General features: G+C 39.2%; 1 protein-coding gene across 11 annotated transcripts in view; it reads right to left on the reverse strand.

Moving 5' to 3' along the window:
• The window catches only part of ZNF407 (zinc finger protein 407), a 393020-nt gene that overhangs the window by 107688 nt on the left and 270862 nt on the right, over nt 1–14470 (reverse strand). For 8 of the 11 annotated variants that reach the window (XM_064150138.1, XM_064150148.1, XM_064150141.1 and 5 more), the window contains exon 8: nt 12289–12467. In XM_064150138.1, the coding sequence (XP_064006208.1) occupies nt 12289–12467 (179 nt within the window). Of the gene's footprint in view, nt 1–6742; nt 7288–8565; nt 9259–9571; nt 9637–12288; nt 12468–14470 lie in introns of those variants that run through there. The other 3 variants (XM_064150142.1, XM_064150145.1, XM_064150144.1) reach the window with 3 other exon arrangements.

Raw genomic sequence — 14470 nt, forward strand, 5'->3', positions numbered from 1 at the left:
ATTTCCTTTAGTGCAAACAGTTATAGACAAGCTCCTCTTTGAACTGACAATTTTTTAGAGGTCATTCAGCCCATAATTTCAGGTCCTAGTCACTATCCTGATGGTCCTTCTTAGGAAATTGGACCCAGTGGGAACGTTTTTTCCTTCTGCTTAGTCTATGGGTCAGCATTTTCCTTCCCTTGTACTTCTTAATTCCCTTAAGTGGCAATTATTTAAGGCACAGTTAGAGAAGGTGCAATCTACATTCATCCAATAAAACCTAAATATTAAAAAGGACAGAAAAATCCAGCATGGTTACTAAGGATATATGGGAGAGCATTTAGCATTTGAAAAGTACCAAAGATCTGGTAAATGGAAAGATGGGGGAAATTATGAAGAACTATAGGAAATAAAACAGAAACTAGAAGCACAAAAGAACACGTGTGGCGGGCAGACAAGGCACCCTACTTACGAAAGGTCAAGATCCAAGACACCACGTCAAAAAATGAATGGAAACTCAGTGCAGCATACATCAGATCAATGAAAGCAAACAAAAAGAAAGTCCCAAAGAAATGTTAAAAATCAGCACAGAATGATGACAATTTGTGATTCATTGGAGCAATTATTACTGAGGGCTTTCCTCCTTGCTCATGACCCAAAGCGCTAAAGCAGTAAGCATACAACTAACACTCGAATCAATCCTGCCACACCTAATGCTACCCACATTTGTTTCAATACTTTCCTGATTCTGGTTTTTTATTTCTTTTTTGTTATGATTTCTGCCATTTTGTACAGTAAATAAACTCAGTGTAAGAAGCAAATAATTCTTTTGTATAATTAAAAAGAATATATTGAAAATTGCCCCAATAGCTTGCAAGCAAATCAAAGCAGATTTACAAGTGTTCATCACTGAAGTTATTTCTCAAGAATACACTCTTTCAACATAGGTTGTTGAAGTGTTGGTAGCAACTTAGAGAAAATTTAAAGTGTCCTCTAAATAATGTACAGCCACAGTGAAGGAGGCCAAGAGGTGGCGGCAATATGTAGGGAAAATACACTCTGCTATGTAGTTATATTGAAATATATTGATAGGAGGTCTTGCAAGCAGTATTAGTTCAAATCCCCAGTGAAATCATTTGCTTATCAATGGGATGCCACTGTTTTGATCCTTACCAGTTATGCTGATTTTTCATACAATAAATCAACAGTATATAATTATTTTAAATAGAAACATAGAATCAACCAGGTTGGAAGAGACCTCCAAGATCATCCAGTCCAACCTATCCCCCAGCCCTATCTAGTCAACTAGACCATGGCACCAAGAATATGTCACAGAAGGTAGAAATAATTTACACTTTATATATCATATGCATTGAAAAGTCACAATACACTTTAAATCAACATTTTCACACTCTTCTTCAAGGTGTACCTTAGACATTACATTTACTTCAATTATAAAAAAATCAATTAAGACTTTTACCTTTCTTAGGACTCCAAGAATTTATACATTCAGAGTAAATGACAGTCTCCATGCATAAAGTATCCTGAATTAGTACTATGCACTACATTCTTTTATTATTAAGACAAAGCTGGTGAGGGGCCTGGAACACAAACCCTATGAGGAGAGGCTGAGGGAGCTGGGGTTGTTTAGCATGGAGAAGAGAAGGCTCAGGGCAGACCTCATTGCTATCCACAACTACCTAAAGGGAGGTTGTAGCCAGGCAGGGGTTGGTCTCTTCTCCCAGGCAACCACTAACAGAACAAGGGGACACAGTCTCAAGTTGTGCCTGGGGAAGTACAGGCTGGATGTTAGGAGGAAGTTCTTCCCAGAGAGAGTGATTTCCCATTGGAATGGGCTGCCCAGGGAGGTGGTGGAGTCACTGTCCCTGGAGGTGTTCAAGAGGAGACTGGATGAGGCACTTAGTGCCATGGTCTAGTTGATTGGATACGGCTGCATGATAGGTTGGACTGGATGATCTTCGAGGTCTGTGATTCTGTGATGTTTTATTCCTTCTGTAAGGTTCATTTCTTTTGTTTGTTTGAAAAGTTTTACTGAATCTGTTGTTTTTTGTTTGTTTGTTTTCTCAGAATTCTATCTAAGTTGACATTTGAACACTAATATTTATGTTTATTGTTTATATTTACTATATGTTATTATGCATATATATTTTTGTCTTTCTAGATAGTTGTCATGTCTTAAGGGCTTGCTTCTACTTCTGTATTTTGGAATTTCAGCCTTGCTTTGAATGTTTTATGTCAGGATATGCTTTTTAGCACCAAATAGGCAATGATATGTATCATTCTTCCTGAAGGGCATTTATCTAGTAGTGTAATTCATAACAGCTTGTAGTAAGACTACAATGTGATACCCTTGCAGAGGCAATGAGCTTTGTGAACATCGGAAGGGAATTTAGCGTGTGGCTACCAATGCAACACAGAGAATTTGCAAAGCAGATGCCTGTCTGAGGTTCTTCTGCAGATATTACAAGATGGACATTAGGGTTCAACAGAAAATTTTAAAACTGATGAGGGTTTCTGTATTGGCCACTGTGGCACAGCCTCTTTCCAGGTCAGCCAAATGGTTCCTTGTCTTGGAAACTGGGATGCCACATGGAGGAACAAGAGGAAAGCAGGCCAACACCCAGATGAAATGTTTAGACACAGGTAGAGATTCAAGCTGCTCAGGAATACAAGCTCATCCCACAAAAAAATAGGTTGCCTCATAACAAGCTGGGTTAGTTCTTCAGAAAGGAGTAACAAGGACTAGGGAATGCCCAAAGCAGCACAGCCAGGACAGAAAGTCACTGACCACAACACAGGATGCCACTGGTGTTACATGTGGTTATCTTCTTTTTCCCTCAAACCTGTATTTTGAATTTTCTTTTTGGTGAAATTCATGGCCTTCATTCTTATCCAAGGATACCATCCACCTACAGAGTTGTAGTGGTTTAGGGCTTACTAGAATATTCTGATAACAATTCCCAACGCACCACAAGAGTATAACTAATATTAATAGCAGTGGGGTTTGCATATCAGATGATACAATATTTGCATCAAAATATTTCAACACCTTCTTTCACGTCACTCAGAAGCAATATAAGCTAAATGTTCAGGAAAAGAACTGAGGGACTACAGAAGAAGTCCTTAAGCTCTTCAACAGCAGCAGCAAAAGCTACATACCACAAAAAAAAAAGGAAGGAAAGGAAGGGGAGGGGGAGGGAGGGGAATGAAGGGGAGAAGAAGGGAGAAGAAGGGAGAAGAAGGGAGAAGAAGGGAGAAGAAGGGAGAAGAAGGGAGAAGAAGGGAGAAGAAGGGAGAAGAAGGGAGAAGAAGGGAGAAGAAGGGAGAAGAAGGGAGAAGAAGGGAGAAGAAGGGAGAAGAAGGGAGAAGAAGGGAGAAGAAGGGAGAAGAAGGGAGAAGAAGGGAGAAGAAGGGAGAAGAAGGGAGAAGAAGGGAGAAGAAGGGAGAAGAAGGGAGAAGAAGGGAGAAGAAGGGAGAAGAAGGGAGAAGAAGGGAGAAGAAGGGAGAAGAAGGGAGAAGAAGGGAGAAGAAGGGAGAAGAAGGGAGAAGAAGGGAGAAGAAGGGAGAAGAAGGGAGAAGAAGGGAGAAGAAGGGAGAAGAAGGGAGAAGAAGGGAGAAGAAGGGAGAAGAAGGGAGAAGAAGGGAGAAGAAGGGAGAAGAAGGGAGAAGAAGGGAGAAGAAGGGAGAAGAAGGGAGAAGAAGGGAGAAGAAGGGAGGAGGGAAAAGGAACAAACCAATTTTTTTTTTTTAACTCTACTTGCTCCCTGGAAAGAAACAATTCTACCACTGTAACCACCTAAATAAAGATACTGCCTACGGAAGCTTTGCTAAGCACACAAAGCCTTCCAAGAGACAGCAGTTATAAAAATCATCAGATGACTTGGGTTTTAGGGTTTTTTTAAAGCTCAGATTAATCTTTCCTGCAACACAATAATACGCAATCTACATCGGTTATAAGGAACCTAGCTTTCTCCTTTACAAACAGAAAATCATTTATACTAGGTTTTTATTTCAAGCACACAGTGAAATTATTATTCCTCACAAAAGAGGAAAGGGAGTGTCTGCCAATCAACATGACATGCTATTGAAAGACTGGCACTAATAGCTATGACAAGAGCAAACCTGTTTGAAGCGGAGCTGCTGCTGCCTTTTTTTCCCCCCTCTTTCTTTCTAAGTATGCCACCCATCAAAAATAATGTTTTACCTAGAAACCCAAGCAATATTCTGCTATAGCTACCAATGACAGACTTTTAATATTGTTTCAAAGTACACCATTAAAAGGATTTCATTTAAATGGCGATTAAGACTAAAAACATAACTATTCAATGAAGAAAAAAAAGTTAAATCTGCTTGCAAACAAAACGGTGTTTCCATTTTTGTGAGGCTTCACTTAAGGTATGAATTACAAGTCTGCATAGGTACTCAGCTGACTTGTATTGCCATTAGAGTTTTCACTGATTTTATGTTCATGGAGTTTGTGGGAGTTAAGAGAGTGTAAGAGTAAACAGGTTTTCATTATTTCATTTCCCTACTGTTTTTTCTCAGCTTTGCATTTTCTACCACAAACTCAGCAGATCCAAAAGAAAGCATTAGGTAAAAAAAAAAAAAAAAAAAAAAGGGAGGGGGAGAAGGAAAAAAAAATAAACCAAAATTAAAGTAGAAAAGCACTAGGATAATAATATAACTGCTGTATTATCAGGTTATGTGTGTCCAATTCACATTCTGAATAAGTCTGCAGTTTCCACTTGGCAATGCAGTTATACCTTGATAAAATCACATAATAGATCACACCATAACTTTTAGCAATCAATTTTTTTTTTCTCTTAATAATTTGATAAATGTAGCTGTCGAGTAGGATAAAGATCACAATTTTATTTGGGATTAACTATTTGAAGTTTCAGAATTCCATTCATGAATATTGCAACTGTTAGAACTGATAGGATCACAATTTTGTGCCCCGTTGATGATGCAATCAAGTTGTGGGTTGCTAGTACAGCCTTGTTTCTCAAAAGCTACAGGAACCAAAAGAGAAATGTGTGGAGAGCACAGCCTTTCAAAAAGTCCACTTAAAGTCTGCAAAAATATTTTCCACATATGCATAAAAAAGACCTTGAGGTAAACTTTTCTCTTCTTCAGTGCTCTCTGAAAACAAAATAAACCATCCCCTAAGTATTTCACTTAATCTACCAAAGCAAACCAGCAGAATGTAGGCCTGGCTTAGTGAACACATGATTAATGAAACTGTCTTTTCATCGATTTCAGATCTCACAAACCAGTAACACAGTGAGGGAACTGCCTAGCAAAAGAGCAGAATTTCCTAAGGATTCTTCAAACACCTTGAAAAAAACAGATGAATGAATATATTTTCCAATATATTTTGTTAGGGATTTAACAACATACCAGAAAGAAACTCCTTTTAGACAAGTGTTTCTCTACTCAGGCACAGGTACTTGAGCCTCAAAGAGAGTAAGAATTGAGCATCAATGCTGGGAATGTTATCTTTATGAGAAAGAACACTTTGGGGGACTTAAGTGTCTCCTCAGCTATCCCCTTTACTATCACAACAACTATACACAAACACAAGTCTTACCATCAGGGTGTATTTAACATTGTTTATGATTTAAGAGAAGAAAAGGCTATCAGATATCTGGTATAGCAAAGCCCCTTAAATAACACTTAATCAGTTTTGCAGCAAGCCAGCAACCTTGGGCCCTCCTAAAACCTATCTTGCAGGAAGACAACCAGTCTTCTCAAGGCTTAAAGGAATGGAACAGGGACAATTTCTTCTGCTACTTTCTGTGTGAGCTCAGTCGACCTCATATCTAAGTGCTTGCACCTTGTTCCTCATTTCCATTTGTCTGACTATGCTTTCAGTAACTGATTTTTCTTAGGCTTTTCTCAGCTAGATTAAGAGCAGCTCATGTGTGATATTTTCTCCCTGTGAAGCAACTCACACACTATAATCAAGTACCTATCTATCATTTTGGTCATGAATTATGTAACTCTTGATGAGCACTAAGCATTCAATCACCATGTAGGCAGCCAACTGCCAAAACACTATTGTCACAATCTTTGTTCTGTGGATGCCCAACCCCAGAGGCACCTATCATTTTCACAGGGGCACCAGCACACAAAGCTGCACTTCCAAAAATTCCCAAAACATGTCTGTGCAGCACGGGGAAGCTCACATTTTTAGTTATGTCAGGATTCACAGGAGTAAGTGATCCTCTGCTCCTACTTGCAGGGCCCAGGGTAGCAGACTCTCCCAATGCATGCTGCGTAACCTGAGTGCTTTGCAACAATAGCATCACTTTTGAAAGAACAAACTGACCAAAGACTACAATCATGGCATCATAGAATCAACAAGGTTAGAAGAGACCTCCAAGATCATCCAGTCCAACCTAGCACCCAGACCATGGCACTAAGTGCCTCAGCCAGGCTTTGCTTCAACACCCCAAGGGACAGCAACTCCACCACCTCCCTGGGCAGCCCATTCCAATGCCAACCACTCTATCCGTGAAGAACTTCCTCCTAACATGCAGCCTAGACCTCCCCCAGGACAACTTGAGACTGTGTCTCCTTGTGCTGTTGCTGGTTTCCTGGCAGAAGAGACCAACCCCCACCTGGCTACAACCTCCTTTCAGGTAGTTGTAGAGAGCAATGAGGTCACCCCTGAGCCTCCTCTTCTCCAGGCTAAACACCCCCAGCTCCCTCAGCCTCTCCTCATAGGGTTTGCGTTCCAGGCCTCTCACCAGTTTTGTTGCCCTTCTCTGAACACTTTCCAGTATCTCAACATCTGGACAATGCATTCCCTGATTATTTGTTTAAGATTTCCAAGAATGAACAGTAATTCTAAATTAACTAAAAACATCTCCAACCTGTCTGTTCAATGTCCAAAGTAGTTACCTAATCACATGGTTGACTGTTGTGATGCCGCTTTCAATCAAAGGCTTTGTGACTTGACTTACAGAGGCACTACACCTGTTTAGCACAAGGGGAACTCAGACAGAGAGCAAGTCCACTACATGAGTTGCTCAGTGAAAAACTGGGCTATTCTCATCTCCTAGAGTAATGCTCATTCCTCGAGATCATATTCACTTTTAGCACTGCAGCACAGAAATGATGACAAAGAAAAGGGGAGCATCATTGCATAACTTTCAACATGATCACAGAAACAGTAAGTGGCAAACTGCTCCTCTTCTTTCTGAAGACCTTTTTTGCCTTATGGCCAGTTTTGCATCCACAGAAGACTGCTATGCACACAGTGAGATGCCATAGTCTCTGCTGCTGTTGGAATAATGGAGATTCCAAGCCATTGCTATTACACTCTTTGGATATAAATAATGCATCATAATAATACCATAATCTTTATAAGACAAGAACTCCTAAATTATGAATATTTAGCTCGAGCTCAAATTATCTCTACCAAGTGATGCTGCTCCAAAACAGACAAAGCACTGAGAAATGCAGATGGCATACAGATATTTTTCAAGTCTACCACAGATATTAGTCCTTCTTCTGGCCCACTTGTCAAAGTACTCAAGCTCAGTTTAACTCAGCATTAAGAAAAAAACATGTCCAAGACTCTTGGAAATGTGATGCACACAAGAATCAATCCAAAGATTTCTTAGATTACTTTGAGACTCTCTATACAAACAAGTCACAGAATCACAGAAAAATTCAGGTTGGAAAAGACATTCAGGATCACCAAGTCCAACCAATATCCCTCCTCTACCCCAAATCATATCCCCAAGTACTACATCCAAATGACTTTTAAACACTTCCAGGGTTAGTGATTGAACCACTTCCCTGGGCAGCCCACTCAAATGCCTGACCATCTTGCTGGGAATATTTTTTTACTAATATCTAGTCTAAACCTGCCCAGTTACAGCTTGAGGCCATTCCCTCTTGTTCTATCGCTAGTTACCTGTAAGCATAGACCAGCAGCAGCCTCTCCACAATGTCCTTTCAGGTAGCTGTAGACAGCAACGAGATCTCCCCTCAGCCTCCTCTTTTTCAAACTAAACAGCCTCAGCTCCTTCAATCTCTTCTCCTACATTTTGTTCTCTAATCCCACAGTGAGCACCTCAGAAAAACTCTATCAAGTAACCTACTTTTTTTAAAAAAATAAATCACTGAAATGACAGTCATCAACATCATATGGCAATTAAGTCATTTATTGTATTCATTTTCTAGTTGTAATGATAAAATTTCATATTTGTGTATTGATCACAAGAAGCTTCCACTGGAACCAAATTCCCATGGCTAAAACCTTAACTGTAGGATTCTTGTGCTCCCTAGTAAGGCCATTTCTGTTCTAGAACAGCTATAAAATCTGTTGGCATCTTAAATGTGACTTAAAAAGAGCAAATAAATTATTGTGGATAATCAACAATCCCCAGACTTCTGGCTTTTTTCAAACAAAACTCCAAATTCAACACAAGACATTCATAAAATGGCTCAGAGAATACCAAGAAACAGGCATAAAGCTCTTACAGAGCAACAGACAATGCCATTTAAAAAACAGATTTGAGATGTATAAAAATTATAGGTTTAAGGCATAAATTGGTATTTGAAGCATAACTTAGCAAATTCAATCCATAATTTTACATGCATATGCACACATTTCAAAAGTTAAAAGTATTCTCTAGATTGTTGGGTTTTTTTTTCTTAAACATAAAACAGTACTTCACAGGTTTATAAAGGAATGTGGTTGTGTAGTTAACCATCTCTCTCTGTGACAGAGAAAAGAAAGTCTGAAGACCTGGTTTTGTCACATTTCATGTATCAATCAGTTCCTCACATTACAGAGGATTTCAAAGATGTAGAACAGAAAGTGCAATCACCTGTCAAATGCAGTATCACCCTTACTCATGTAAAAGCTAACTTGTTCTGTCTTCCACAGCCTCTCACTTAGAAATGCAGCTTCTTCAAGCTCCTTACTGCCACTAACCCCAGAAAGCAGTACAGTAGTTGCCAAAGAAAGCTAAACAAAGTTAGTATTAGGGCACTGAATTATAAAGAGCATTAGCTTTGAGTAAGAAATCCAACTGGCAATTTCACAGACAAGGAACAGATTTGATTTTCAGTCCCAGCCACATCGTAAGGGTACCCCAGAGCTCTGCTCTTGGTGGATTGTGGCAAAGGAGTTTCTGAATGGTTCTGAAAAGTGGCTGGATTCAGCATCTTTCTCTTTGCCACTGATAAGACTCTTACTCTATTTCTATTCTGCTCAAAGCAGCAAAGGGGATGGCTTTCCTGTTAAAAAGCAATATTAGAGTATAAGAGACAGACAAATACATTTAAGTTAAAAAAATCGATCTTGCATGACACTTTCATACTCCTATCATCCTAAAGCATTCTATGTCATGTTGTGGATTCTCTGTAGGTGCAGCCAATGACCAATAAGTCATCAGTAGCCATGAACCAGACACTGAACAAATCTTACTTTGATAAGGGATGTTAGCCAGGGCATGGGAGTTATCCCCTCATTCCTCTAAAAATCTCTAAAACCTTTAACTCTAAGATGTCCAGTGGTCAGAAACAGACTGAGAGGAAGAAATTAAAACCTCTTTAATTTAACCCTGAGGAGAATGCTCAGTTATCATCTAAGTCCCTCTTTAACAGTGTTTCTTCCTGAAAGGAAAATATAGAATCATCCTTTTAGCAATGGAATTACACAAACAACATTTCAACACTTTTGTTGTTTACAACTTCTAGGCTAGCCTGGCAATGACTAGGGATCAGCCAGTGCTTACTAGCTCTAATGGATCTGTGCAGCACACTGTTTAGTGCGGGGGATTTCTTTGGTACAAGAATGAATGGATGGAAAATAGGTATAATTAGTATGCAACGTATTGATGATAGGTTTCCTGTGTTGCAGAGAGAAGCAAGTTGAAAGGTGCTAACCACAGCACAATGCAATGAGCAATTCATTTACCTAGATACAGCATTGAATGAGTAACATGAAAACTCGCACAGATTCTCTAATTCTGGTACAAATGTTAGCGGTTCTGACTTCATAGATTAAATGCTGGTCTTAGTTTAAAGGAGTTGGGAGGCTCTCCTCTCCCTCTACTCTGCCCTGGTGAGGTTCCACCTGGAATACTGCATCCAGTTCTGGGCTCCCCAGTTCAAGAGCGAGAGGAATCTAACAGAGGGCTGCAAGGATGCTGCAGGGACTGGAGCAATGACTGAGGAGGGGAGGCTGAGAGTCCTGGGGCTGCTTAGTCTGCAGAGGAGACGGCTGAGAGGGGATCTGAGCAATGTCTATCAACAGGTGAGGGCTGGGGGTCAGGAAGGAAGGGACAGGGACAGCCTCTGCTCACTTGTGTCCTGCCATAGGACAAGGGGCAAGGGATGGGAACTGCAGCACAGGAGGTTCCATATCAAGACGAGCAAGAACTTCTCGAGCATAAGGGTCCCAGAGCACCGGCACAGGCTACCCAGAGAGGCTGTGGAGTCTTCTTCTCTGCAGCCTCTCAAGTCCTGTCTGGATGGTTGGGCTCGATGATCTTAGAGGTCTTTTCCAATCTGGTTAATTCTGTGTTTCTGTGATTCTACCAGTGCTAAAGCCCTCTGTGTTAACACCTGTTTATCTGTTTACTGAAAAGCAATTTAATTTTTCATATTATTTTAAGTTGGATTATTGTAGTAAAAAATCAGCAGTGTCTGGATTTAAGCTCTGAGTTGAATATCTGTTCAGTTTAGTGAGAACTATGGTGAAATGCGATCAGTTTTCTGACCTATTTTGAAGTTGGTATTCTGCCAACTGGCATTTTGTTTGCACATCCAGATATTATCCACCATATGCTGGCATGACATGATGATTGGTTCCAAAATTAAGTGGAATACTTGGCAAATAGAAATATATGGTATAAATAATACACTGCCTCTAGTCAGAAAGCACTTTGAGAAGACTGAGAGGTTTTAAAATAACTTGAGCGTACACATGGCACAGAGCTGAATGAAAGCTCTCTAGGTCAGCTATTTTTACAGGTATGAGGGTCTCAAAAATAATGAGATCAATTCCTTGAAGAAGCAGCTTCAAATTTGATACAGTGGTACTAATACTAGTACTTCAAGGGAAGATTAATCTCCATCTTACGGAGAATTTGGCCCACATAGCTTCTTCCTCCTCTGGATTCTCCAACTCGTTCTTCTTGCCATCTGTTCTTTTTTCCCACTGCTCTGACTTGTCTTCCTGCTCAGTGATATCTAAGTTACCTGCCTCTCCTCAGTTAAGGTTACATTTCATTCAAGCTCCAGCCTAATTTAGTATTATTTCTCTTAACCTCTTGGCATTTTCTCCCATCTCGATGCTCCCATTAAACTTCTGCCTTCTATTCTGAGCTGCAGAATCTCTACACAAACCCAAAAATCTTAGTCCTAAACAGGGACCATCCCAACTTTTTTCTTTGAATTCCTGTTTCCAAAGCAATGTTTTTGCTTGGTATTCTTCCAGAGACTTCCATATGTGCACTCTCTAGCCTAAAGTCTCAAAACATAGATGTAAGTTATTGACTGATCTCTTCTGTTTTGTCTTTCAATGCTGAACACTGCCTGCTTTTTCATAATGATTTTTTTTAAGTGGTACATTAATTTGCCATTGTATTTCTCAAGGGTTTTTTTATTTCCTGTGCTTAGGGGAATAGGGTAGACAAAGTAACTTCATATAAATGTCAAAAAATATTTCTTTGTAGAAGTTCAAATAGATTTCAAAATGAGGCATCTAAGTAGCAGGCACTTCTGATGTTTGTGTATTGTACTGTGCTGTGGTTTTACAGGGTGGACAGATACTCCTTTACCCCTCCCCAAAGGAGTAAAAGGAAACACTTCACACAGGACAGGAAAGAATTGGAAATTTAAATTCACAACTATTTACACAAATATATAGAGAGGGGGAAAGGGGGACCAAAGAGCCTGTGCTACTGAATTATAAAGAGGAGATGCAGGCATGTAATGGGAACACAATAACAAAAGATTACGCTTTCCAGTGACCACTCCCTGGGTGATCTGGTCCCTCTGGAGGACTGTACTCTTTGCTTAATACATCCAGCCTTAAACCCACGACAAACTGCAAGCTGAGCTCATGAAACATGAATGGATTTCAGTGCTTACTGCGCAACCTTTACACCTGTGAAAACTCAAAGAGGACTAAGCCCATTTTAAAGCCATGTTCTTCAGAATAAGCGATAACAACATAAAATCTAGGTCTCTTACTGCAGTCATTTAAGCATGTTCCTATGGAAGAGAAGAATTTGTAAGCAAAGGGAAGAATGACCTTACCAGCATGCAAGTATGCCAGATCAGGGTTTTCAATGTCTGGGTGCAGATCTTTTAAGTGATTGCGAAACTCCACAGGGATATTGGTTCCATAGTCACATTTAGGGCAGTTGTACATTTTCACTCCTTCATGCTTTCCTGTGTGCAAGATGTGCTTACGGATGTTTTCAGCACAGTTAGACCTAAAAAGCAATTTAAAAGAAAGAGAGAAACGTTATAGAGAGATTTATTTCCTACTAGTTGTTCAAATAAAACCTAGTGCTGTATACAAAACGTGGTCATTTTTGCATTCCCTTAGGCTTTGCATAAATGTTGTCCTTTGTATGAAGGCAACCAGCAATAGAACAAGGGGACACAGTCTCAAGTTGTGCCAGGGTAGGTATAGGCTGGATATTAGGAAGAAGTTCTTCACAGAGAGAGTGATTTCCCATTGGAATGGGCTGCCCAGGGAGGTGGTGGAGGCACCATCCCTGGGGGTCTTCAAGCAAAGCCTGGATGAGGCACTTAGTGCCATGGTCTAGTTGATTGGTTAGGGCTGGGTGCTAGGTTGGACTGGATGATCTTGGAGGTCCTTTCCAACCTGGTTGATTCTATGATTCTAAGGCTCCTGGCTAACTGAGCAATGCATCCGAACCAAAAGCATTTAAAAGTGAGAAATGTCCTTACATTTACAAAACTATTTTTATTTTCCTTGATGGTAATCAGTGAGGAACAGAAATTAAGCAAAAGCCTTTAACTTAGCAAAACTGAAAAGCACAGATGCCTGTAACATTCCCAGTGGAGCTCACATGAACCTTTCCTACACAGTGCCGAGATTCCATAGCAGTTGCCGTGAATGATTTCTGTAAAGATATTCTGCCAACTATCATCTCACCTTCTGAACTGTTCCTAGAGAACAGAATCGAGTTGCTGAAGTTTATAGCTTTAGAAAAGCACACAGAGATTCCAGTTCACACCTCAAACACAGGGTTTGTGGCCGCAGTGTAGTTCTCATGCAGGGAAGTCAGAAGTCATACACAATTGGTTTTCTGCCTTCCAAAGAAATGTTTCTAATAGTATTACTCAAACCCAGAAGTTAATAGAAAAACATTTCACAATCCCCTTGTCCACAGAGATCTATGACTCAACAGGAAGTTTTAACTTCCAGATTTCAACATTTTGCAGTCTCATTCAAAAAATTATTTTGCATTAGAACTTCCTACTTAAACTCTGTGATGAATCCCATATAGAATACAGTACTGCTCTGTTTATTTCAACTGGGGGGAAAAAGAAAAGTGTATTTATTCCTGAATCATCTTTTCTTATTTCAGTTGGGGGAAAAAAGTGTATTTATTGCTGAATCACCTTTTTTTATTTCAGTTGGGGGAAAAAAGTATATTTATTGCTGAATCATCCTTTTAATTTCAATTAGGGGGAAAAGTATATTTATTGCTGAATCATCTTTTTTATTTCAATTGGGGGGAAAAGTATATTTATTGCTGAATCATCTTTTTTATTTCAATTGGGGGAAAAAGTATATTTATTGCTGAATCATCCTTTTTATTTCAATTGGGAGAAAAAGTATATTTATTGCTGAATCATCTTTTTTTATTTCAATTGGGAGAAAAAAGTATGTTTATTGCTGAATCATCCTTTTTATTTCAACTGGGAGAAAAAAGTATATTTATTGCTGAATCATCTTTTTTATTTCAATTGGGGGAAAAATACATTTGTTACTGAATCATCTTTTTTTATTTCAATTGGGAGAAAAAAGTATGTTTATTGCTGAATCATCCTTTTTATTTCAACTGGGAGAAAAAGTATATTTATTGCTGAATCATCTTTTTTTATTTCAATTGGGGGGAAAAGTAGATTTATTGCTGAATCATCTTTTTATTTCAATTGGGGCTAAAGCATATTTATTGCTGAAGCATCTTTACTTCAATTGGGGGGGAAAGCATATTGCTGAATCATCTTTTTTATTTCAATTGGAGGGAAAAAGAAAAGTATATTTATTGCTGAATCATCTTTTTTATTTCAATTGGGGGGAAAAAGTATATTTATTCCTGAATCATCTTTTTTTATTTCAACTGGGGGGAAAAAGATGTATATTTATTCCTGAATCAATATAACAACCTATGTACAAATTATTTTAGACTTTCTTAGTGGTGTACACTATGCATATTGTCAATCTAAGAAGAGTAAA

Source organism: Pogoniulus pusillus, chromosome 10 (genome assembly GCF_015220805.1).
Source record: "Pogoniulus pusillus isolate bPogPus1 chromosome 10, bPogPus1.pri, whole genome shotgun sequence".
In the NCBI taxonomy this organism is placed as follows: Eukaryota; Metazoa; Chordata; class Aves; order Piciformes; family Lybiidae; genus Pogoniulus; species Pogoniulus pusillus.